At 36.4% G+C, this 27,302-nt stretch overlaps 2 protein-coding genes across 3 annotated transcripts in view; one reads left to right on the top strand and one right to left on the bottom strand.

The window, feature by feature from the left end:
* The first annotated feature begins 357 nt into the window (after nucleotides 1-357).
* LOC133521131 (uncharacterized) lies at nucleotides 358-3,144 on the top strand. Its single transcript, XM_061855953.1, has 2 exons — nucleotides 358-1,077; nucleotides 1,274-3,144. The coding sequence occupies exon 2, from the start codon at nucleotides 1,277-1,279 to the stop codon at nucleotides 2,903-2,905; it is 1,629 nt and encodes a 542-aa protein (XP_061711937.1). The 5' UTR covers nucleotides 358-1,077; nucleotides 1,274-1,276; the 3' UTR covers nucleotides 2,906-3,144.
* Nucleotides 3,145-8,442: 5,298 nt separating this feature from the next.
* Nucleotides 8,443-27,302, bottom strand: part of LOC133520883 (melatonin receptor type 1A-like) — a 49,841-nt gene continuing 30,981 nt past the window's right edge. The window contains exons 1-4 of one of the 2 annotated variants that reach the window (XM_061855680.1): nucleotides 26,953-27,017; nucleotides 18,965-19,164; nucleotides 15,645-15,814; nucleotides 8,443-15,061 (exon numbers count right to left, since the gene is read on the bottom strand). In XM_061855680.1, the coding sequence (XP_061711664.1) occupies nucleotides 14,357-15,061; nucleotides 15,645-15,814; nucleotides 18,965-19,154 (1,065 nt within the window). In that variant the 5' untranslated portion in view covers nucleotides 19,155-19,164; nucleotides 26,953-27,017 and the 3' untranslated portion in view covers nucleotides 8,443-14,356. Of the gene's footprint in view, nucleotides 15,062-15,644; nucleotides 15,815-18,964; nucleotides 19,165-26,952; nucleotides 27,018-27,302 lie in introns of those variants that run through there. The other variant, XM_061855600.1, reaches the window with a different exon arrangement.

Here is a 27,302-nt window from a genome sequence, read left to right as displayed (position 1 = left end):
ACTCTGGAGAGATTTGGAACTATTATTTATAGCTGACAGCTGGACACTTTTGCAACAGTTCTGCTAGAAATCTCCATATACCAAAAAGTGTCATCAAAAAAGCTTAAATAGATGGCGCTACAATACCTAGAGTACTTGAACAAAAAAATCAAATCATAGACAGCACACTTCACTCCGTCAATAACACCTAATAGGTTCTTAGCTACTCTAGCGCTACTGTGGAGAGATTTGGAACTATTATTTATAGCTGACAGCTGGACACTTTTGCAACAGTTCTATCATAAGAGATTTCTCTCCTCTTAAATCCACACTCCATAAGTTCTGCCTAAGGAGATTTTTTTCCTTGTCTCTACCTTCCATAATATTCTGGTTGGTTTTGATAGACAGCGTCATGACAGCGTAGTAGCTATGGAAGGTGGAGGTAAGGAATGGGATCTCCATGTACCAAAAAGTGTCATCAAAAAACCTTAACTGAACAAAAAAAATCAAATCATATACAGCGCACTTCACTCCGTCAATATTGTCAATAACGCCTAGGTTCTTAGCTACTCTAGCGCTACTCTGGAGAGATTTGGAACAAATATTTATAGCTGACGCCTGGACACTTTTTCAACAGTTCTACCATAAGAGATTTCACTCTTTTTAATTCCACACTCCATAGTAGTAGCATTTGATTTTGACGGATTGGTAGATTTCGAGCCCAACGTCAGTGATCGTGTTAAACATAAAGTATGGAAAGTGGAAATCCACACTCCATAACATAATAAAAGGTGTAAAGGTTTGAACACATTTGTAGTTGCTTCTTTTGTTAAAACTTATTTTCGTTGACCATGACATGATATATGACAGTGACATGTAGTCCCGCTAAGTAGGCGCCAATGTAATAATATGTCTTGCCTTGTAACCGTTTCCACTCTTCCAAACTTTTCATAATTTTCGCCCTGCCGATGCCTCTGGTGTTTACGCGATACCTGAACCACTCAGGTGAAGTGAGCTGGCCGTGGTAGCACTCAAAACAACCGACACTGATGGTGTCAGGGCCGATTTCCTGGCGTCGACGTCCTTCAGAGATTATAGGTAATCTTAATTTACTTGTGGAGAGTTGTAGTTAATGTTTCTGGTTCGGACCAAAAACTAGTCTTATTAATGAATTATTATTTATGTTAAAACAGAACATTGTGTATAAACTTCATGGACAGAAAAACAACTTATCAAAGTGCTTACCTATTAGCTATAATTCATTATGATTGTTGTCCTATGTTGCACCTTCCAGGTCATGGGCAGTGAGGGCGGTGTTATGCAGAGACAGTTGGGCCGGCGCAGCGTGCGCGCACTTCTGCTACTGGTGTGTTGGACGAGCCTGTGCGCGCTATGGCTGCCTGCACGTCAGCGCGCTCCGCCTACCTCGACAACACCTATACCCCGACCCCCGTTGCCGTCCGACCCCGAAATTGAGCCAAGGGATGAAAATCTGCTCATCGACGCCGAGCGGCATCTCCCCTCCCTCCCGCTCACCTACTGGCTCAAGCATCGCTACGAGGTGAACAAATCTTATAAGTCAAAAGACTGCGCGCCATTTCCCTCAGTGTTCGACCTCGAGTATTCCGATATGTACTGGCAAACGCTGCGCACGAGTCAGGGCGTATTCCATCTTTACGGTGCCTATCTTGATGCTCGAAACACCTCGCACACTGGCCCCACCGTGCGACTGCTGGCCGTGCACGACCGCATCCAGCCGAAGCTGGCCACGTACTGCCAGCTCTGGTTCGAAGAACGATCCGGCCCTGTGGTGGTACTCATACTGGAGTACGTGTACATGTGGCCCAGTGTGTGGGGTAACTACCGCGACGGCGCGCTGCTGCCGTACCTGGTAGTGTGCGCGCTACCGGCCGACGTGCGCGCGCTGCGACCCGCTGCCGTGTCACTGGTGGAGCAACCGTGCGACCGCGCCACCAACTGCTTGCGCGTGCACTTCGATGAGCCGCCCGACCGTACGCAAAAGGAGTTCGCCATCTGTGTCAAGGGGCTTGATTTCCAGCACGAGGACATATCCATGCGCCTCGTTGAGTGGATTGAGCTCGTGCGGTTGCTGGGCGCCGACAAAATATTCTTCTACGAATTTGAAGTCCATCCCAACATCAGCAAAGTTCTAGCGTACTACCGCGCGCGGGGATTAGTGGATATCACGCCGATCACCCTGCCAGGCGGGCAGCCTAACTTTCCGAGTCTGCGGCACATTTATATGAAGAAGAGATTGACTTACAAACGACAGATGGAATTGGTGCCCTACAATGACTGTCTGTACCGGCACATGTACCAGTACCGCTGGCTGACGTTGTTGGACATCGATGAAGTTATCGTGCCGATGCAAGACCCCGATTGGAAATCGCTACTGAAGCGTGTGACGTCACTAGCCGCGCCGATGTCAGGGAAACCACCTCGCTCTTCCTACTTCGCGCGAAATGTATATTACCTAGACGAGCAGGAGCCCACCCTTTGCTTGGAGACGGGCGCGCCGAGTTACATGTACATGCTGCAGCACGTCCACCGCACGCGCAACTTCACAAAACCCGACTCGAACATCAAGGCGTTCCACGAGACGGGACGCGTGCTAGCACTGCACAACCACTTTCCAATATCGTGCATTGGCGGGCAGTGCTCGGCGTACCCGATGGGCACTACACAGGCGCGTCTGCACCACTACCGCGCCAACTGCGCACGTGAGCTGAGCAAGGAAGTGCGCGCCGAGCCAGTGCGCGACGCCGTTCTGTGGCGGTGGGCTGACCAGCTTGTCCCTCGCGTCACGCAAGCACTCACCGAGTTAGGGCTAATACGTCCCAAGCCCTCCACTAACAACACCTCGTCTACTCATATGCCGGCTAACTCTAGGTCACCAGCCCAATAAGACCTGAGATAGTTCAGATTCGGAAACCTTCCCTATCTTCAAAGTACTATACTACACTACGGTTTTCCAGCAGTTAGGTCCCAGTACCTTGTACGCATGCAAAAAGTTAGTGAAGGTTTCCGGTTCGGAACTGTATATGTTCCTGTTGTAAGTTCCGGTTCATATTATAGCAACACCAGTAAATATCCTTTCCTAAAATGCTGTTCAAAATAAAGCGTAAATCCTAGCTTTAAACTTCATTTACCTGTCCTTACTGTTACATTTTATTCTTTGACACATAATTAACAATGACTTTAATCTAAACAAGAAAGTACATCAGCTCCTAGTGACAAAACATGGAGCTTCTGCGAGCTCCTGGGGCATTCCAGTGTAGGGTACGTGACGTTATTTGCTTAACATTTGTGATAAAACTAAGAAGCCAATATTTGGCGTGGTTACGTTTGATGTTGTAAACTCAACGATATATAAGTAAGTACAGATTTCTGCAGATTATTAAGGTACTTTAGCTGATATACGCGCTACGTCCCCGACAAAGTAGAATGTTTTTATGTGGATATGGAATGCCCCTCCTGACATCCATATGAACTTCACTAAAACTCCAACAGCTCCAAGAATCTCTCTGTCTAAGCTAACTTGGCACAGATTTTGAAATACCTAACAAAGTGTTATGGAACTACAACTATAAACTTCATATTTACATAGTAATAATGTAACGTTTATGTTGGCACTTACACACTCTGTCACTGCAAATTCTAGGTTAAGTATAAGATATTAAACGTGAGAAAAATGAGGCCAAACACAGTTACTGTTTTTTTTTATTCTTTGCAAAAACAGTACTGTAACTAATTACACATACTGTATACAGGTATAATTTATCATTGAAGATATTCAACTGTTATGAGAACTGAGATAGATAATCAGTAGGTGATATTACAGTACTTATGATATTATTAACAGTCCATTCTTTTATTTTTCAACAAAGGTAATTCACTGTACACTTGTTTTTAATAGTGAAAAACATTTATATACCTATGTAGGAAAATGTAACCCCTCCTTCCTTATCCCCGAAGTTTAGCAAAGAAAATAGATTTGAAAAAAATATACTTCAATAAATTAATAACCTACGAAAATTAATTTGCGCACAATCGGTTGACCCATCATGAGTTATTTTTTCAAAAAAAAATTGACATAATTGCCGGGAAGACAAGCCCTTTCTGGTGTTTTGTACGGAGCCCGAGGTATTATGCGTGGCCCGACACCTACTCAGAATCCCGACCTCTTCCGATACCAAGTTTTTTTAAATTACCATTTTTATGGATTTCATGTGCGTTACAAGAACGTAATGGAAGTAACGGAGAAAGTATAACAATTTTGGTACATTTTCCACCTATGAGGCTCGATAGAAATAACATGATAATATCGAATTTAAATAAAGTGGCTTGTACAACTATGATCTGTATCTGTTAAAAACTATTTATATACGGAAGGTTAAAAAACTCAAATCACTCAAACGTTACCTACCGTAGATGAAAAGTTCTACCACGCGAGAGATATTATATATTCATGATCACTTTCTTGTTCATCTTCGTTTTCTTGAATTTCTTCATTCATTTGTTCATTTTCTTGCTTGTTTGCAGTTTCCTCCTTTTCAGTTTCGCTTTCAACCTGCACTTGACTATCCAGTATTTCAGCGGCTTCTTCTTTTATAATCTTTTTGTCCCCGTCTTCATCTCCTTCGTCTGTATCCCCCGATTTGAACAGAAATGAGGATTTCATGTCTTTAGCTACGAGCCTCAGTCTTTCTATCTCATTGCTCATCCTCATACTATATAATTGCTGCTCGTAGAAAGTTTTCTTCTTGAATGGTCGTATGAGGGGTGTTGTGTTTCTCTCCTTCACCAGCTTTCGATTCTGGCTCGGTATCTTGTTTCTTTTGTTTGCTAAAAATAGTAGTAATTGTGATTTTCCCGGTTTTATGGGTCTAAATACATACGATACAGATTTGTTCAAATTTCGGTTGTCGACTCTTTTCTTCAATTCCACGCAGAACACCAATAAAATTGCAAGCAAAATTACTATAATAAATAATCTATTCATTTTGTTTTATGTGATAAGATCTGTGCAGCTGCGCGAACAACACAGAGGTTGTTTAAAACCTTTATTTAGTTACTGAGGGTTTTTAATAGATACCACCCTCATAACGGCTCTCGAATATATCTAACAATGGTCTCGGGATTTGTATACATGTTGCTTATATTGATTCGTGTTTGTGTTTGTATAGTTATAGGATGATCAGTAATGATCACTTTGTTTCGTAATTCAACATTTAAAATGTTATAAGATGATACTCAATTGATTGAAGATACCATCGACATGGTTTTTAAAGCCTAGACGGCCCAAGTCATACACATATGCTACCTTCACTTGTTTGTAAAAGTAATATTTTCAAATAAAAGCAAATGATTTTCAACCTTATCATGAAGAGCGTGGAGCTCAGTTTCTAAGTAATTGTACGTGGTCACTAAATCTCCTCCTGTCTACTACTTTTAGGTACAAAAACAAAAGAATTTTATTGTAAAGAAATGTAATAAGGACAGGAAGGATAATATAAAGTGTACAATTAGAGATATCCAATGCCCAAATAACCTAAATTTATATATTATTTTTTTAACATTTAGGTTATTTAGGTATTAAAAACTGCTGGATAGGGGGGGATACATATTACGCAGATAACGAAAATTCAATTTTTGCGTTTCGCGGTAGGCCTCTGTAAATAAACTGTCTTGATGTACAGAGGCCTACCTCTGTCAATGTCATGGTGAAATCTTCTAAAAAATCTGTTTAAGGCATAATATAAATAAGTTACTCTATGGGTTATAATATGTGCTGCTTTCTGGCTGCAGAACATTGCAGTAATACTCCCTATTACTCATTAGCGTAGGCACGATAAAGATGTACATATGCTTTAATTATTTTTTAAGGTACCACCATGTAACTATATCTATGAAGAACAACAAACTTATTGTGTTTATCGAATCATAACCTATTTGACATTGTTTATTTATCTACCAACTCATTGTAATACACTGATTACTAATACCGCAGGTGACTTACCTAATACACGGAGCATGTAAACCTCGGGGTCACAACACCTGTACCTAGGAATATTCCTGACAAAAACGAGTGTTGAACTGACATTTCTGTTTTCTACATTTGACAATTAAATAGCGTAAGTGCAGAATAACAAATAAGGTATCAAAGATTTTACTGTATGTATGAAGTCGTATTATATTAATTTGACAACTAATATAGTACCTATATAAAGCAAAGGTCTCAGTTTCGGCGTGGGCAAACATTATTTCGTATGCCCGGATGTTCTTCTTTACAGATCGTATTTCTGTTACCGATTCCTTTGAAGCTAGGTGAGTAGGTTAGATAACCTAGAATATACTTAAAACTTTTTTTTTTAATTTAGTTTGTAGAAATATTACAAAATGCCGTCATGGAAATTCGCGAGGTCTACTTCCCAGAGCGATTATTGTAGATGGTCATGTTCGACTTGGGTAGGTATTAGCGTACATTATGCGTTAAATAGCTGTCAAACGCTGATGTTTGACAATTCAGTTACCACAAACTCGGAGATCGTTTGTGTTGAATTTAAATAAATTAGTGACTAATAATAATATATATGTATGTATGTCACTTTATTGCACATAAACAGGTTAACATAAAACGGACAAAACTAATAATACTTAATAATAATATTTTAAGCTTAATGGCTCAACGATTAATGACGGAGACTATCCTTTTATAAAGTTTAATCGCGTCTTACGTATGCTTCCGTTTCCTATAACAACATAACATATTACATAACACATTTGTATATATAACACGAGCTTAATTATGTTATTCCATGGTTCCCACCATTATGTGAATCATTATATATTATATTAATTATTTTGTTACTTAACCTTTACATTAGCATTATCTCTATTGTTTTCACTTACATCAGAAAAATATTGGTCTTTTAAGTACCGAAATTGATTTTACAAATTGGTATTTAATTTTATTTGGATTTTCCTTACTCAGAATCTAAATATTTGTGCATGAGTCATTGGTGTTTTTTTATGTATATAAGTATGTATTAATCTATATACATATGTATATCGTCGCCTAGTACCCACAGTACAAGCTTTGCTTAGTTTGGGGCTAAGATTGTCCTTAAATATTTATTTATATCCCAATAATAATAATTAAAATAAAATAATTATAATTAATATTAATAATTATAATTTATATTTCCACCAGGAGAATATACATTTATTATAACATTTTAAAAACAAACTTAATTTTAAAAAATGTTTATTTTTTTTCCTACATTAATAAAATTATAACCAAAGTTACTTTAGGGCGCTAAAGAGTATCACCTCTCAAACAATACTGTGTATTTGGGTAAACCGAATACTGAGTCAGGTACCTTATTCCGCAAATCATGCGTGAATCGCAAATATTAGAGAAAGAATCCAATAAGTATATTAGTTAATTACCTTACAATTTTAAAATACTCGCCATATAAGAACACGTTTAAAAAATTCCAGCGTAATAGATACGATCGAAATACACTGGGAACGAACATTTTGACATTTAATTAATAAACATATATATAAATTATGTAATTTAGTTATGAATCGTGCATTTGACTATTTTCACTCATACTTGTTACATGTATTGACCCGCGCGAGAGGCACTGGAGTTATTTCTAAAAAAGATCAGTACCTGGTGTTTTTAGGTTCTTTCCTCAGTATCACTAGCATATTCAACCCTGATGCTAATAAAAAAACGTCGTAATACATTTCTTGCCAATGACGCTTAACGTCGTCACTTTAACACTCTTTTCTTTTTGCCGATATTGGTGCACGGTAGGGCCATGTCAAGTTTGTAAAGTATCAGGTTTCTGGGCCTAATGATAGCAGCTGAATTGTATGTTTGAATTAAATTTCATTTAAATATGTTATCTTCGTTATGAAAATATGACGACTAATAATGTATTTTATATACTTACCTATGTCTTAATATCCATGTTCATGCCACATGGATATTAGCAAATATTATGCCATTATTCCACTGTACCCAGAATAATTCTTTCGTCAGTATAAAATTATATTTGTAACGGGATATTTCGATTTGTAGCCGGCTAGACGATAGATATAGAAACTTATATTCAGGATGTTTATTTGGCTGACTACCTGCAATAATTTACGAGATGAATATATACGAGTAGGTTACACTGAGCCACCTTTACGATAAGACCAACCCCGAAGTCACGAAAAAATTGGCTGTTTCAAACATTTTGGCTGTCTGACCTTGACATATTCTGTGGGAGAGTTTTTTTTTCGCGGTTTTGGTATTGGCCGACAGTAAATGTTGCTCAATATGACTTATATATTCAGCCCGTAAATTATTGCAGGTGACTACATACACACCCTTTTTATATTGAAACTACAAAGTGTCCTACGGGAATGTCAAAAAAAATTGAATTGACTGACAGTAAAGTTTATTGAGTATACATATAGACAAATACAACAGTAAACACGGACATTATAAAGCTTAGAACTAGTACATGTTCATAATAAATATAAAGCCATATCCCTAGAATTATAATTAAGGAATGGTTTTCGCTCACACGTTACCTAAAAATGGCACAATTAGATTGGTACGAGTATGTCTGAAATATGATTCCTTTTAGTTCCGGACTTGTCCGTTCAACGGACGTTGTACTTCATTTTTTTTTGTCTTACCAAGTGTGACAAAGGGATCGATTTAACGCAATCTCAGTGATTACCTAAGTGCTTAGTCAGGTCATAAGTTCTGTCACAAAGATATTTACTGTTGAAAAATTATGTATGGTTTCCTTATTATTCATATCAATATCACCTTGAACAGGGAGCGTATTTGTGACATTATTTTTTTGTAAGTTTTTCTGAAGATTAGATAGAATTATGCAAAGCTGAGGGAGCAAATTACATTAAATTCTATTGTAAGTTATCCGTTACGTTAAATTACATTATAAATTACAATATCATTTAACATAAGGTGTTCTCTCAGATTTGCACAATTCTATGTTATATTCGGAATAAGGTATTAAAAACCTGTCAAAAAATACGGTCCCTGTTCAAGGTGATATTGAACCCTATTTATTTATTTTTCTTTTATAACATCCTTGAATCTTACGAAGAATAGTGAATCTTATAACACGTAAAAGCTGGATCTTTTATCTTCATTTTGATATACAGTTCCTGCATAGTTCCTGCGAATTGGACTGATAAGATTGCTGTGTATTTGAAGTATGGTTATCAAATGTGAGCGTGTTACTGAAAAAAAAACCCCTAAGTTTGAAGGGTTTTCGCTAAAGTACAAACTTGTGATTAATATAAAACAAGCTTTTAAAATATGGCAAACTTTTTTTTATTAAATGCTAAAACCTCTGTGACAGAACTCATGACCTGACTAACTTTTTATCTGAGGCTACTTTAAAGGCCTGAATATAGATCGTGTCATTCACGAAGACGCGTGCTTTGACTCGTATTATCATGTTATTAAAGGTTAGATTTGACAAATCTGCGCGTCATCGTGGATGACACGGACACTATACTGAAAATAACAGGACGTCTTAGAATTGGTATCTTTCAAATCAATTTTAATTTTACAATCTAGTCATAATTTTAATAGTATTTTTTTTTTATTCCTTAGTGAGCGATAACCTTAGATAAAGGCAGGTTAAATTCATTGGAAATTTATATTTAATGGGACACAGATACGAACAGTTAACATGGAAAGGGATTAACTACTGAGTAAGGAATATAGCTATTGTGCAGAGAACATTGACAGATGTACATATGTAATTCGGTTGAAGAGACTTATCGTAAAAATAGTTAACTAACTTATGTTTTTTTAACAGTCAATCTGGTTCTTGGAGATTATAATTGTTAATAGTCAGTAAAGTAGTCAGTATTCGAACACATGTGTTGAACATCCCCCATTCCTGACGGGACAATGGAAAGCAAAATTGAAGGACACTAACAAAAAACAAAGGAAACAAAAACCAGCGGATATTTATCATTGCGATGTTTTGTAAGAAGTCTCAACTTTTAGGTTTTTTTTTGGGTATGAACACTTATTTTTACGGATGGTTGATTTACACAGCATGTATCTGAACGTAAAGCAATTACTTAAACCCGTTATTATTTGGTCATACTGAGCAACTTTTACTATGGGTCCTGAAATTGCGAAAAAAATCTGGTTGTTTCATACATTTTGCTGGTCTGATGTTGAAATTTCCTTTAGGAGAGACAATTTTTTTTTTGTTTGAGTAATTGCATTGCGTTCAGATACATACTGTATACCTATAAGTACTTAAATATTTATTAATTGTCATGATTATAATAAGAATGACACATATTAATATTAACAGTTAAAGCATTTGTGCGGTGGACATCGGCTGCGTACCATATTTATAATTTATAAAGTATGTAAACGTCTAAAATCTAATTCAATAGCTCAATAGGTAAGAACATCTAGATCTTTTGTTGCTGTCTGAATATATGGTATAAAGCTGTATTTTTATTACGAGTAAAATTGTAAGTTATATCTGAATATTATACAACAATTTACGCCAGGACACAAAACTGCGCCGCGTAATATGGCAGGTTATAATTATAAATTTGATGATTTACAAAAATATAAGAGATATATGTATTTAAAATCTTTCAAAAATAAATAGATAAAAAAATCTTTTATTAATCAGACTTGAAATAGTCATTAACAGTTTATTTCCGAAAAGTTTTGATTTTTCTTAGGCATTTGATGCAGATATTTCCCAAGCAACGCAAGTTATTTTTATCTGGTTAATGTCTATGAATATTAGATACATTAAAGGACTATGTATTATATTTGGCGTATATCGAAAGTAACAGGCAACTAAACATCTAGTTAACCATAGTAGTAACACATAAACATACCGTTATATTATGAACACCTAGAAAACATTAAATATGAACTATGTAACCGTAATTTAACGTGATAAAATTAGTCTTATACATAATAAAAAAAACTTTAAAGCCTTAATAAATAAACTATAACAAATTAACTTCAAAATATCCAAAAAATATACACCTTCTGTAATACTGTATACTTCACAGGCTGTGCTAACTATATTTCACATTTTGTGCTAACTATATTTCACATTTTGTGCTAAATAGACTTGCTATTATTTATAGCTATATAAAACAAATTTTAGCTAACGTATAATAAGTAATGATAATATAACCACTTTTATTAGTACAGTCAAAAGATTTAATTTGTGCCCCATTTCGTATCTTATCACAGTAACAGTAGTATACTCTAGCGACCTTCAGGTTGTTTGTCACTGTGATAGGGTACAAAATGGGTCACAAATTAATACTTTTGACTATACATAGTAGTTCTGTTCTCACTCTTTTATTCATGATGGTGATGTGCCTACTAATGCGACATGCCTAATAAAATGAATGCAAATATATTTAACTTCAGTACGGCTACCACCAGTTTTGACATTGACATATTCGCTCACGTCTACGTAACTTACTTTCTATGCATCTCGCTCGTACTTAGACATTATGAGCGAGATGTAAGCATATAACGTACCTAATTTACGTAGATGTGAGCGAATATGTCAATGTCAAAACTGGTGGTAGGTAGCCGTTTTTGTTGTAGATTGAAAAGTGGAATCTAAAAAACTCAAAAAGGACTACATTGACTTAATTAAAACATGTACTTAGTATATAACATATAACAACTATAACGACAATGTTTTAAAGTGGCTTTATATTATCTATTTTTTTACAAACTTGGGTGGTATTACTTCCGTGCACATAAATGACATATATCTGACTGACGGGCCTTACGGGCAATAAGAATGGGGCCAGTACAGCGGTGTCACGCACACGAATTCGAGCCAATCGTGCAGTCTAACGCGATTGGTTGATAAGTTCGCATCACGCGCGCGATTGGTCGCAACTAGTTGCGTTAGACTGCACGATTGGCTCGAATTCGTGAGTGACTCCACTGAACTAGCACCATTCTTAGTGGCTGTAAGGCCCGTGCCGTGTTAGATATATGTTAATGATTACATCACAAATAAATCGCTCACTTTTAATTTCAATAGTTTAGTACCTATTTACATCATTTATACAAAGTCGGTAGGCATTTAATATTTAAGTCCTTATAAAAATATATATATATATTTGTAAATACCTGTTCCTGATTTAAGTAAAAAGTTTTATTTGAATAATTTGAATTAAAAAAATACAAAAAAACGTGAACAGAGTGACAAGTTTTTTGCTTATATAGTTATATGGACATCCATTAAGAATTAAGTACCACTATTTTAATGAAGTGTGTTTATTGTATTTTTAAAGCTCTTTTTATATTTTTTTATCAAATTAACATCAATACAGTAACCATTGCAAAATATACCTAAGTTTTTAAGGAAACAACATTTTTTTTGTGGTAAGTTGTTTTAATAAACAATATACCATTTAAGTACGTCTTGCTGACTTTTGCAGTAAGTATGTACAGTAATTAACTTATGCGTAAATACACTTAGTTTTCTAATACATGGAGATAAAAAGAAGCTACCGCTTTAATTGTGTTTATTACATTTATTACAAGTAAGAATGTTTTCATATGTAACAGGAGTGGACGAGAGTTTTTTGTATAACTAGTATAACATGTTAAGTTACATTTGGTTCACATGCAATTCTGGGTTAAATTTACTTTAGCCATGTCATGATACATCATTCTGCCGAATCAAATTGGCCCCTATACTACGTTAGAAACCTTGAAGGATTACCTAGTGATGTTTAAATATATTAATGTATTTTTTTTATGTGATCGCTTAAGTATATGTACACGTAAAAATAACTTTTTTATTTAAAGTTTTTTTATAGATACTATTTTGTTCAGCTAACATTGACTAAATCTTATGAAGTAATACAGTTTTTAAGTTTGTAATAATATTCAGTTAGTGTATATATGTATGTACTTATAAATGACACATCAAATTTATCTGGGACGTATAACGTATTTAATAAAATAATATTCCCTATTTTAAGAGAATTGTTGATTGAAGTATTCCACGCAACTGCATTCTGTACATTATTGGTACCTAATGTGTACCAAGGTACCAAAATTGTTAACAATGAAGCATTTAAGGTTTGTGTACGAGCTCGGAAAACAAAGTTTAGTACAAAAAGTTATTATATAGGTACCTGAATTTAAACTATATCGATCAGGGTTATGCTTTTTAAGGTACAGTTTTATAAAACTTATATTTAAAATTATAAATTGGAATACAAAATCTCTCTTCAAGAAAGTTTAATTTTTGAAGGACTGTGTTCAGTCTTAACTTAGCAGTACATATTTACAAAAGTACAATATCCATATTAGTTCCCAAGAAAATATAAGTATATTTACACAAATACGTCAGAAAATGAGTTGAGTCTTTTTAGAAGTAGTCATTGACCGTAAAGATTGATTATTTATTGTTTACACACGCGCCGAAGAGATTTATAAAAGTCAACAAATCAACCTCCTGAGGCCTTCCGGCCACAGTACTACACCCGTAGTACTAATTATGTACTTCAATACAATCTAAACCGTTTTCAAATGGAACAGAGTTGCATTTCGTATGTATCGTTCGATTTTAAAACAAAAGAAATTTAACTACCTGTAGGGCTGAGATGGTCGGCTTTTTGTCATTTGTCACCATGCCTGTCACGTTCTAACAAGTATGTAAGTGCGAAAGTGACGCATAACATGACAAGTGATAAAAACGAGACCATGATACCGCGGCTGCATATCATATCAAATTGAAATGGATTTTTTTGTGTGGTAGGTTTAGGTTAGGTAAACTTATTACGTTTTATATTTGTCAAATATTAAAACGATAATTCTTTTTTTAGTTGTTTCAAATACTTAACAACAGAAACAGGAAACGTGGCGCATATTATCCTAACATGTATTATCTATTAAACATATATAGATTCAACATTTGAAGCTCTTAGAACCATTCATGGTTAATGTTTCTGAATTCGTAAAGTATTTACAAGTTAATACAATGGGTATACCATTCTATTTTTTTTAGTTTGTTTTTTATATGTACATTTTTATAAAAAATCCCTTGCTTGCGTTAATGTTTCTCACTTTGTTCTACAATTACCCATTAAAGTTAAATGCGAAAAAAAAGCAACAAAGTAGTATCAGGCGAGTATAGTGAAGCCCTGATGTAGTGGGTGGTCACGGTTCAATTTTAAAGCCCTTTTACGTCAAGCCCAGAGCTCGACACTTGTCAAAACCTATCCAAAGTAAAGATGACCACCCTCTCAAGCCGTCGACGAAATTAGCTTAGAGGCATCATAATTCTTGCGTCTCCCGGGACGACGACGCTCCTCGCTGAGGGCTGTTGGCATTCATAGCCTGGTGCATGATGTGCACCCTCACATCTCCTACAGCCTTGCACTCCAAAGCGCGCCTGTGTCGACTGGCGAAGGACCCGGAAAGGGTGCTCTTGCAGCAGCAATAATTGAACAAATGAGCAAACGCGCGCCTGAAATTTCTGTCCATCGATCCGTAGAGAAAGCTTGTAACCACAGATCGGAAAATGCCGATCCAAACGCTATGATAGTATTTTGAGTCAGTGGTGTCGGGATACAGATAGACAACGACCAGGTAGGGGACCCAAGCTGCGACAAACAAGAAATAAGCCATAATGTTGAGATTGTTAGTAGTTGTTTCCGTCTCGTACTGTAAGCTGCGTTTGTAATGGTTATGTTTTCTAGCTTTGTTTCTAATTCGGCAAGCGTTGTTCGCGAGGCAGAAGAAAATAACGACAAATGGAATAACGTAAAATATGACAGATGTAGTAACCCTGAAGATGAAGTTGCCTGCGTGGCTGCGATGGCAGTAGTCATAGTCCAATTCCATGTAGACCCCGACGGCGGCGGTGAGGAACGTGATCGTAAAGAGGATGACAGTGAAGAGGCCGATCCTCATTGAGATTAGGAATTCGTAGTCCGATGTAGCTTTGCAGAGTCGGTAGTAGGACTCTATCGCAGACATCTGTGCAAGAAAAGATGATTTACGTCTTGGAACTATGTTCCATGAAAATCAAACGTCAGAAGTCGCTTACATTTTTAACTTTATTTAAGTACATGTGCGAGTAGATAACAAAAAAGTTGTGGTACAATGTCCACCAATTCTAATTTAATATATTATTGGTTGTCACTATTCAATAAGATGCAGTGAAATTGTATATGCCCTATAATGACTTTCGTTGAATACGGAATTACTTGAGCATTTTTTTTCGTCTGTTAACAAAATGGATCGTAGTATCGTAAGAAATCTACTTCTTATACAGCTTACCTACATTTATATAAGTACATATTGTTCAATATTTTTACGCAAAGCTATTGTATTAAAGTGAAAGTATCTACAGTTAAGGGTTGTTGCAATAAACATCATGGGATATAAGATGCTTTCCGGCTAAGTAGGGGCAATGAATCCAATCGATCGATCAATAACCTCAATGTATCACAAATCGCACACGATAATCGGTGATGATTGTAGAGATCATTAAATCGATGTCGATTGAGATTGACACAAAGAGATTCTTAACAGAAACACACACATATAAGATACTCACCATGAAGAAAAGACTGTAGCTGTACGTTCCAGCCTCAGTCACGAACTGGAGCGCGTAGCACACCGGATCCGTGTCCCACTCGCCGGACAGCAGCACCACCGTTGCCGTGGGCAGCACGGACGTGGATATGACCAAGTCCGACATGCCTAAGCACGCCATGAACACATATCCTGTCGACAAAAAACCTGGTTAAAACTTACCACGAACAAAATGCTGCAGCTGTATGTCGCAGCTTCCGTCACTAGCCGGGCGTGACTGGCCGCGGAAATACGAGTAATCTTGTGATATAGCACATACACGGATGTCAGGAGGATGACCATGGATGTGAGCATGTCTGAGATGCCCATGGTAGCCATGAAGACATTTCCTGACGGAGAAATGGGTCGCTTAAAACCTAGTTGTAATGTTGCATGCAATTTTGTACGACAGCAAAGTTACAGGGTGCGTAGACAACATGCCAATCGTTCACGCTCCGTAACGTAGCGTAGTTATCTCTTTCTATCACACTTCCATATTAATGCGACAGATAGACGTTAACGATTAGCTCTTGTCTACGCACCCTAGTATGTTTTATTGTGGTTCGTTTATGTTTAAAAATAAACCAAAATGTATTGAGGTGAGATTGACAACATTACCTATAGGTACAGTCAGCATCAAAAATAGCGGATGAAAAAACGCCTCAAAAGTATTACTACCATTCTCTAACAGCTTAACAAAAAGGGATGGTTCTATATGTAGAACAATTTAGACTGAAAAAGATATAGTTTTGAACGTGAATTTTAGAGATTTATCTATATTTGGAAAAGTTATCCGGAATATCAGATCCTTTTGGCGCGTTGTTTCATCCGTTACTTTTGATGCTGACTGTACATACACCAAATAGGTATAGAAAATATAGTTTTCTATTAAACGCAAATCCAAAATCGTCTAGTCATGCTAACGTTTACTTGTTTATAAACTTTAAAAACGTACGATGAATTGTCTTTAGTTTTTTACGGCTGTTACTTTGGAAAGAGGTTTTAAACTCTTTAGTCTAAACTAAACAATCGGTAGAGTGACAATTTTGAAATATAAAAATTAGATATGCCAAAAAAAGAACTCAGTTGTGTTACATAAATGTGATCGCCTGGATTAGAAAAATTGATTCCTGGTCACCGGAAAATTTTAGTCAGACGAGAAATTTTAGAGTAGAGTCAGACCAAGACAAGTTGGCAGCGATTTTGACAGCCCAAACAATGCAAGTGTTATTTTAAAAGTAAACTTCTATGAACTTATGCCATTTACTTAACACTTGCACAGGCCGGGCTATCAAAATCGCTGCCAACTTAGCTTGGTCTGCCTCTAGGTACCTTCCTATCAAAATTGTCTAGCGCCTACTGTAAAGGCATAGCTAACTTTACGCTAAAGTAAAGTGAACGACTAGGCGTTCAGAGCGAATCACAATTTTTTTGCAGATATCTTTCATAATATCCGCAAACTGCATATCATGCATTGTTTTACTTTGTCAATCACATTGTTCTGTTATATATTGAGACTTGAACTTCGGATTTTTTAAATATAATCGGCTAAACGACGAATGGTTGCAGCATTCTAAGCAAGTATGATACCTGTACCAAATAAGGCCCGGTTCTAAAACATTTAAAATTGTATACTTTTATAACTGTCAATGGTTTCAAATTTTGTGTGCATGTCCACTTAATAGTACCATAGACAAAACAGCAAGTTCATATTAAACAATAAAACTAATAACATTTAAAAAAAACGTTGGTATTATTTGGTGCAGATACCTTAGTATTTAAATTTCCGTCCCGGGACGTGCGTCGGTTCCCCCGACATATTGACATTCAGGTGAACCTACTGTTTTCATGTCAGTCTTGTGGAACGGAAAATGTGACGCGCCGCAAACTTTAATTTATGCAGTTATTTTCATATCCCGTTTTGACGGATGCAGTTTGGTTCCACGTTTAAAAAGTGCAAGGAGACCAATGAAACTTACTATAGAAACCGTGCGTGTTAGACGGTCTGCCATCTCGTGACCTGAATCGGTAGCGAAAAAAATCCACGCTTCTAAGCCGGGGTTGCCCCTTATACTTCACGCTGGCTCTATTTCGCATAGTAAGGTCTGCCATAGTGGCTTAAATCTAAAAATGGAAACTTGACATAATGCTTCGCGCCAATGAATAGGGGGCTTCTGCTCTGCCGTCTATAGTTCATACACGCTCCCTATAAGTCGATGTCAATATTATAATCGACATTACAAGAAAATTAACTATTTATTAACTTATTATTTGATGTCATTTTATTTTCACAAGGACTAGATTACCTAAATATCAGATGCCAAATATTTATTTGAAAGTCGCAAAAATAGTCAAAAAGGATTGCAAACGAAAAGAAAGAAACTGACACTTTTAATTAAGTAATATTGTTTTCTAATTCAAGTCTATTTAAGTATAAAATAAATTGGCAAAATTAAATTATGTCCTCCTCCGTCTACATCGACGCCAACGCCAAAGTTTAGTTAAAAAGGTAAATAGCGTCGGCTAAAATCGAAGCCTCGTAACTCCTTAATTTGATTAGATGTGATTTCTTTATGTCTGATCATACTCTGAATAATATACTGAATATGTAGGTCATGATAAACAACTTTTACTATGGAGGCAACCCCAAAATCACGAAAAAAAAAATTCTGTTGCTACGAAAAAACATTGACATGTGATACGCCGACATGTATGAGACAATAGTTTTTTTGTGTTTTCAGGTTTGGCTCCATAGTAATAGTTGTTTAGTATGACCTAAATAAATATTCATCCCTCAGATTATAGTCAGACATAAAAAAAAACAAGTCTGTTGAAGGCACATTAGAGATCTGCAACTTTAGCCACGAATACCTAAAGTTGCAAGCCTCTTAACTATAAGCCAGTCTGTGACTTTAGCCGTCGATAGCACGTGTTCCCTACATACCCGTAGCACCTAAGAGTTTATGATCGAATTGGTCTATATCTATAATGTCGCAATGTACAGTTTATGAGTGAATTCCAAAAAAAATGTAATAAAGCGTAGTTAAACGTACATATGCACGCGGCTCAGGTTCGCCACTCAGGGTCACTGTTAATGGCAATGTGCTTATAACTTACCGATCTTGTTCAGCCAAGCTCTACGAAGAAAGAAGCCGTTCATAGACAAGCCTAATACGCTACAAGAGTGAACATCAATGGGCCAAGCTTCGGCCACTCATAGCGGAGTCAAAGTCGCTGCTAGAATCTGTTACAGTGAATAAATAAAACTATGAAAAACAGCAGTCATAATAATTATGAACATACCGATCTTGTTCAGGCCAGGTTCGACGAAGAAGGAAGCAACGAAGAAGCCGTTCATAGATACGCCTAGCACGCTGCATAGAAGGGTGAAGAGCAGCCGACCAAGCTTCGGCCACTCATTACTGAGTATCACCGGCGAATACACGCGGCTCAGATTCGTCACTATACGGGACATCTCGTCGAACCAATACATGTGATATCATCTGTAACAATCACAAAAATAAATCTCCACATCATTGTTAATAAAACTGTTAGTTTAGTCTAGTTTTTTTGGGCTATTTTATCGCCATACTGTTACAATAATACGGCCCGGGGCCGATTTTTGAATTTCGAAAGCTCGATTTCGTGTGGCTGACTTCAATACTATATCCACTACTAGACATCTAAATTTTACTAATAGAGTTGAAAACGAGTGGTCAAAACCAAAGATTTATACACGGTGCTACATGAGGAACCCGAAAGATTTTAACCACGTACTTCTGAGGCCAAAAAAAGGAAAAAATGTTATATGAGTTTCAGTAAAATTCGCCAAAAAAAAAACATCTATCAATAAGGATATTTAGACTACGCCCCATAATGGCATCATAGCGATCAAAAAGGCGTTTTGCACTAAGTTACGATAAGATTTTTTTTTAGATTGGTATTAACTCTGAAACTAGGCGAAATCCAGAAAAGTGTATATGACATTTTAGTCTCTAAATGTGATCAGTAATACACTGTCAAAATTTTTCGGTTTCCTCATGTAGCACCGTGTATAACTTCTCTTTGTCAATACTAATAGATTATCAATTTATATCGCTCGTATTTCAAAAACAGCATTTCGCCGTTTTCCGCAGATCGAGTGACGAAATCGATCGTTCGTAATTCAAAAATCGGCCTCTAGGATTTCAAATATGCGAAAATTTCATTATGGCATTGTGGTTGTCACATATTCAATATTCCCTAGGTAAATCTCGCGCTTTTAGAGCATTATTCAAATATGGCAAAGTCAGTCAAAGGTGGCAAATTATTTCGCTATGGCTATCCAAGGCTCGGAAACCAGTTAAATTTCGAAACCGTTATCATCGAAATGGCGCAAATCCTTTTAATTTTGGTTTCACTCGAAAAACCGTTATTTTCAAATAAGTTGTCAATTTAACCGGTTTAGAGCAATCAAAACCGGTTTCTTTCTATGTTGGTGTCTATGTTTACGTGGCACGCACACCACCAGGCCGGGCGGCCGTTTCGTCGCTCGTCGGATAAACCAGTTTTTTTAGGTTACAATAAAGTTATAAATATAAAACGGTTTTACCGGTATTCCATAAATCGGTTCCGATGCTTGATAAATAACCGACACAAAAATCGGAACTATAGCGGGTTGAATTAGTTTTTTTTTTCGAGTAATAAAAATATTAATTATCAGGGCGTTGTATTATTCGAATACCAGAATGGATTCGGATTGCAAGCCCTACATACATAAAGGCCAGTGTTATGTTGAATTGAGGGCCGTTTTGTGGAATTTAAATGGATTGTTTGTATATATTCAGTATTGTATTGTTTTGAGGCGTCATATATAAATACATTGAAATTGGAGTTGATGTTTAGATAGTTAAGGTGCCGTTAAGAGAACAGAGTTTTTGAAAAATCGTACCGCTGACCACAATACGGTTGCGAAACATTTAATTAGCAATCTTGAGGTCTATATCTAGTGACTTAAGCAGCTCGAATCCTATTTTTTCGACTTACGTTCGATAGAGAAACATCACGATATCACGAACATTGATATAAACGCACTGTTAAAAATTGAAACGATTTTTGCACTAAAGCTAATAAATAACATAGTTATGCTTCAAAAATGCCCAATTTTATTTTTGACGGAATTCAATTCATCTATTTTTTTAACATGAAATCTGCGGTCTCGTGCACGTACATCCGTCTCGATCACTTACGCTCAGTGAGAGTGGGAGAAGAACTCAGACCTAAGGGCCAAAAGTTTGTAAAACTTATTGCAATGATATATCTAAGGTCCACCGACAGGTAGTAACTTTATTAGTATCATGTAAGGATTTAAGCCTAATCTATCCTTATTATAGACAAGCATTACTTGCTAAAATGTTAATCATAAAATCTTGAAAATATTCAAACGTTAACTTTTTCAATGTCCACAGAAAAGACGCCAGTTTTGCCGAACGTTTTTGACTCATCAGTAAGTCATGTATTTATTTAAGGCCAGAGCACATCGGCTACGTGTGCGTTGACGTGCATTTTCGTATGCGCTAAAATGTCACGCACACGTCATGCAAGCGGTGTGCCGTCAGTCAAAGGATCTGTATAATACAACGCGCACGTGTACGTCTACGCATTTGCATCCGATGTGCACAGGCCTTTATAATTGCGTACAGCGAATGAAATTCGTGGCTTCAGGAGCGAGGAAAACAAGGGAAACAACATTCCATTTTTGAAATTTGTTATCCCTATGGTATACAAGCTTTTATTTAGTTTCACCTGTCCCGTTGTATGTCGGTCTGTAATCAAATCTTGCAAGTTAAATTTGACCCACTTCGGGTGACAATGCAATATTATGGTACCATCGAGCTGATCTGATGATGGAGACAGAAGGTAGCCACAGGAACTCTGTGATAAAACAACGCAACCTAATTGTGTTTGGGATTTTTAGAATTGTCTCGATGAGTATTAGTTGCCTGTGGAAAGAAAGGACAGTCAGCGATAAAAGCTTGTACCTAAAATTATATTTTTGCTAAAAACTTATTTTGTAAAGTATGGTTTGCAAACTAATTATTCTTTGTGCCCTTTAACAGAATAATGTACCTTTCCTCTTATAGGACTGTTTGAGACGGGTTTCAGAGGCAGAATAAAAAAAAAAAAAAACATTTTTTTACAATTTCATTTTATCTATTACAGACATGATAAACATAGTAAGCAACACATAAAAATCTAAAAAATTGTAAAACAATCGAACTACAATCTTAAAAAAAAAAACTGCCTAACAAATTTTAAGTAATGGTAATGGTATTTCCCCCGTTACATGCAGGGTACTTGTTGGCCGATTTTTAGGGTTTTTAAATTTCGAGTGCTCGATTTCGTCACTCCAAAATCTGTGGATAAAGGCGAAATGCTATTTTTGACATGCGAGCGATATACATCTAGTGGTATTTACCACTCGTTTTCAATAATTTTAGTTGAAAATGCCTAGTAAACACGAAATCGAGCGATAGAAAATCAAAAATGGGCCCCCTGACGGGACGCAGTCCCGGAAGATTTAAAACGTTTAAAAGTTTTGACTATACCGAGTTTGCACACCCTAAAAGTTTTAAATGGCCTCTTTTAAGGCTTAGCACCCATTGTTTTTGATTTTTTCGGTTTCAGAACCACAAAAAGTATAACGTACGGTATGATTCATAAGCGCATGCACTTGCAAGTTATAATCGCAGGGCGTTTTAAGTTCTAAATCTAATAGAGGTGGGGGCGCATTGTTACCTACGGGTGCGGAATCCCAGAAAGAACGCTCCTAACCGTTTTTATGGTGCCTCCAGTGTGTGATCTGGAATACAATAGGGATGTAGACTGGCAGGTCAGCAGCGTGTTTTTTGAATTACCAAAACATAGCTATGGAAAATGTAGGTATAAGAAAATACTTGCTTCCATGTCTATTCCGATTTATTCAATAGAAATTGTTGTAAATAGAAACTGCTACTGCGGCTACTCACACTAGTAATTTTCTAGAGTTTTACTTCAAATAATTTATTTTGAACTACACAGGTACAATTGGAAAATAATAATAAATAATAATAAATGACATGACATTAAAGCTCTCCAAGGGGCCTCTACGTGTTGGATCTATATCCCCACGCAAGCCTATCAAAAGACCGGGATTTATAGGCCCGTGAAATCCAAGGAGATACAAATAATAATAAAAAAATATCTTTATTTCGAAGATCAGGCTTCATAGTTGTTAGTATTATGTGAAAATAACACAAACAAACTTAAAACTAAAGGTTAGTGTAGTAGGCACATTTCACATTACTTAATTAATCCCTCAATATGGGCTAGTTGCTACCCCTTTAATTTAAAAATGGAATGATTTAATGGAAAAGAATCTCGCAATGATTTAACTTTACGTAGAACCAAAATGCAATCCCTTTACGTATTTCATATTTCCAATCTGATCGGAGTCGAGCGGGTGTATGGATTCCATTTTAATATGGAATTCCTGTAAACCGGTAGGAGTAAATAGTAATACGTACCGTTAACTTTTTGCCTTTCTTGAATAGGGACGGCTGGGGTGAATAGGAATAAAACTTAAAATTTGATTTACCTGACTACCAGTAGCAAACACAATCTCATTTTATCTTCAATCGAATGATACAATTTGTGTAAGTATTTTTTTTTATTTCCAGTTAATTACTTTTAAAATTTTGTCCCTATTCACCCCTGCCGTCCTTATTCATCTCGGTACTATAAAAGTCTGACTAGTGCTCAAAAATGACCCCACGGGCATTGTGCTGCAAGCAACTCAACTGTACTGCGCGCATGTTGAGAACGTCAAATATAGAAATACCGCGCAGAAGGTTTGAAATAAAAAAATAGCCAATCACATTTTTTTAATACCGGGCAATCGGGAAAACATGTAGGCACAGATGTAATGAACAATCCTTTGCCATCGTATTTTCTGGGAAACGTTCATATTTGGTATCCTACTTCAGTCAACCTCAGTACTTTTTGTACTGAGATTGACTGAAATACGAATAGCATACGTTCGTGGGTTTCCGTGAAAATACGACGGTAAATGATTATTCACTACATATTGGGTAGGTATTTCAAATTCTCTTTGGTAATATTCAAAGCTACGAGAGGGGTATTTTTATGGAGAAGAGATAAATATCAGTGTTTGATAAGTGTCAGTCATATAGACAGTTTTCAGAGTGTAAATTTATTCGATAGCGAAACGTGACGTACGCGTTTGCGTTAAGTCTCATTTTGTATGGGATTTAGAAACAGCGCGCCAAGTGGAACGTTTTGGAAACTCAAAATCCCATACAAAATGAGATTTAACGCAAACGCGTACGTCACGTTTCGCTATCGAATAAATTTACACTAGGGGTACTGAAGTCGAAAAAGTACTGAGAGTTTCGTCTACGTATATAATGTCGCTGATTATTACCAATAACATACTGTAAGAGCGGCTTCGCACTACGTCCGATCCGAATCCGATCCGAACCCGTGAAAATATAATCCATAGTAGCCGTAGAACTATTTCTATGGTAAGTTACGTACTAGATCAGATCTCCGTCATCCGATTTCTTTCGGATCTAGTGTGTAACTTACCATAGAAATAGTTCTACGGCTACTACGGACCACATTTTCACGGGTTCGGATCTGATTCGGATCGGACGTACTGCGAAACCACTCTTATTGGTAAAGTCCGTCTAAATGAACTCTGCATCTACTCTGAAGTGACAAAGTGTGGGCGGCCATTATACACGTTATTTTTATTAAAAATTGTCGTTTAGAGTGGCACAATCTGTCTGTGCATGGTTAGATTGGCAGATTGGCACGACTTACTTTTTTGGGAAAAGTTGGACATGGTAAGCAATTTTGAACAAGTTTGCAGCAACAATGTTGTCATAACTTCAAACTTCCAAAACCATGAATACGTATACTATAATAACGATTGTGTATTTTAATTTAAAATGATCGAGATACTTGCATTTCAATAATCGACTTTATCTCGCTTATTTTAGAGTAATAATTTTCGTTAACAAAATTATAATAGATAGGAAGACTATAAGAAAACCAGTTTTGTTTATATAGTCGTTTATTACGCATAGTTGACGTCCAACGAGCCCAGAATGGTGACGCTTTTGCCGTCTGTCATCTTGGCCGCCTCGTTCTGAGAAGTAAGTGCAAGAGTGACGCGTGACACTACAGACGATAATACCGTGGCCATCATATCCGTACAGATGTTGGAAGAAGTTTGAGATAATTTTATAGACGAGTTTAATAGACGATTGTTAGTTGCGACTCACAGTTGGCTAGTAAAAACATTAGGTACAGACGCCATAAGATATATCGGAGCGACCCAGGTGCCCAAAAATATCTGAACACGCTCTCTATCAATAAGGGCGTGCTCAGATATTATACGAAAAATAGTGAAATAGAAGCAGGATTGGCCTACCAGTTCCTAATAATATTATACATGCTAAAGTCTGTCTGTCCGTTACCTGTTCACTCTTAAACTGCTGAACCGATTTGGATGTAATTTGGCATGGACATAGTTGAGGCCCGGACTAGTACATATGCTAGTTACTATTTCTATCGATCATGATCATGCCACGCAGACAAAATCGCTGGCCTAAGCTGGTTTTCTAATTATATTATAAATGTATAACCCTTAATATCCGCGTAAAGGGGTACTCCTCTTCAATTAACCCATGCCATGTGATCAAATCATTAAGATAGTATAAGATAAGATACGAAAAAATATAGAACTATTGTCCAAAGGCGTCTCGATTTTTTTATTTTTAAATCTGTCTAGTACCCAATCAGATATCCGAAAATTAAAATTATTGACCATAAAAATTTCTATTTTTTTCACGCGTTGCGTACATTTTAACTGTTCCCAGAGATGTGTTAGTGTTATATTTTTATTTTAATACTATTTTGTGTTGAAATATTTTAATATGTTACATTCGTGAAAGCTCAGTTTTCACAGAGCTATTTAATATTTTACATTGCAGTATATAAAACTTTGTGGTATTGGTACGGGGAGAGGCAGCGCTTCAATTCAAATTAAATCTTTTCAAGGCTAGGATTCAACTGGAACGAAATAGTTGTGTAAAACTGTGAAAATTAGTATGTGATTAATGGAAACATCAAATTTAGGTCATTAGTTATTTAAAAAAACTATGAAAAAATTTAGAGATTTATGAGTTTTTATGAAAAAATCGATCCTCCTCCCAATTTATTATTTTGGAAATTTTGGAAATGATTGTAAGGAAACAGGCGGTATTTTTTTAATTCTATATTAATTTAAATTGTGTTTTTTCAATTGAATGCATGCTAGTTATAAGATATAAAGTTTTGAAAAGATGTGTCCCGCAGGGTTTCTTGTCGGTCCCATATAGGGATACCCTCCTACAATTTAGGAGGGATTTAAATCTTCTCGGGTCAGAGGTGTAGGGTTAGAGCCGGCGTAGCTTTATTTGACGTTCATAAGGCATTGTAATATGCCTGATTGGAAAATAAATTATCTTTATTTTTATCGTTCAGGTTGAATGTGAATAGGGGTAACTAAAGGATATCTGGGATAGTGACGTTCCATGGGTAAAGGTACCTCATGGCAGTTGGCGCTTACACCACGTAGCATAGCGTAAGCGCGTACCGCCATAAAGTACCTTTTCTCGTGAAACTTCACACATTATTTGGGTCTCCTAAAAGATATGGATTTACTGTAATTAATACGTATAATTAAAATAAATAACACAAAAAATGGAAAGGATATTTTTCTAAATCGAAGTCACGCTCTGTAAAATATCTGATGAATTTTTGATTACCAAAAACGTATAAGTACTTTATTTAATTACAACTGCGATACAATTTAATATGACACGTTTTTTGTATACGATTGAATGGCAACTTATTATTGTAGTTCATTTTTAAACTAGATAATTCACTATTTAAATATTATAACTGTAAAATTTATAAATATAAAATATGGCTTGTATTCTTATGCGGAAAAGTTATGGAAAGATCTTCGCCACTGCAAGTTAATTCGCAATAGACACAAGGTAAAGTTTCGGTCACGGTCGCGACTGCAGACACGCGGAAAGGATAATTCAATTAAATCGGGGAATTATTAATAAAAAAATATTAGTATTGATTTTAAATATATCTTTGCTTTCTAGAAAAACGTAATTAATGATATGTAATTTAAAAATTTTGAAATTTAAAAAAAAATTACAAAAAATTAATTTAGGTCCCTAAAGCGTTACCTGATTATTTCCGCTCAGAGAAGTCCTTTCGCGACTCGAAGTTAGTTTCAGGAGTTGTTTCTCTGGCCACGACGACCGCTCGAGTGCCGCTAGGCGGCCGCCTGCACCAACCCACGGGTGCAGCGATGGGCGGTCCCGATCCTGACCAACGGGACACATCGCCCTTGGCACGATCCTCAAGGTCTAGGGCTGCATATTGTAAACAAACACTAGGTATATCTGGCCTATTTACTCATTACTAGTATTTAATAGGTGCAACAGCGACAGCCTACGGTTACATTCAGATTTTATATAGACGTATACGCCGGTGCTATATTATTTGATATTCGACTTTTGGTATTTGTAGCCAT

This window comes from Cydia pomonella, chromosome 1, assembly GCF_033807575.1.
Source record: "Cydia pomonella isolate Wapato2018A chromosome 1, ilCydPomo1, whole genome shotgun sequence".
NCBI lineage: Eukaryota > Metazoa > Arthropoda > Insecta > Lepidoptera > Tortricidae > Cydia > Cydia pomonella.
This window is presented reverse-complemented; position numbering and strand designations above follow the sequence as displayed.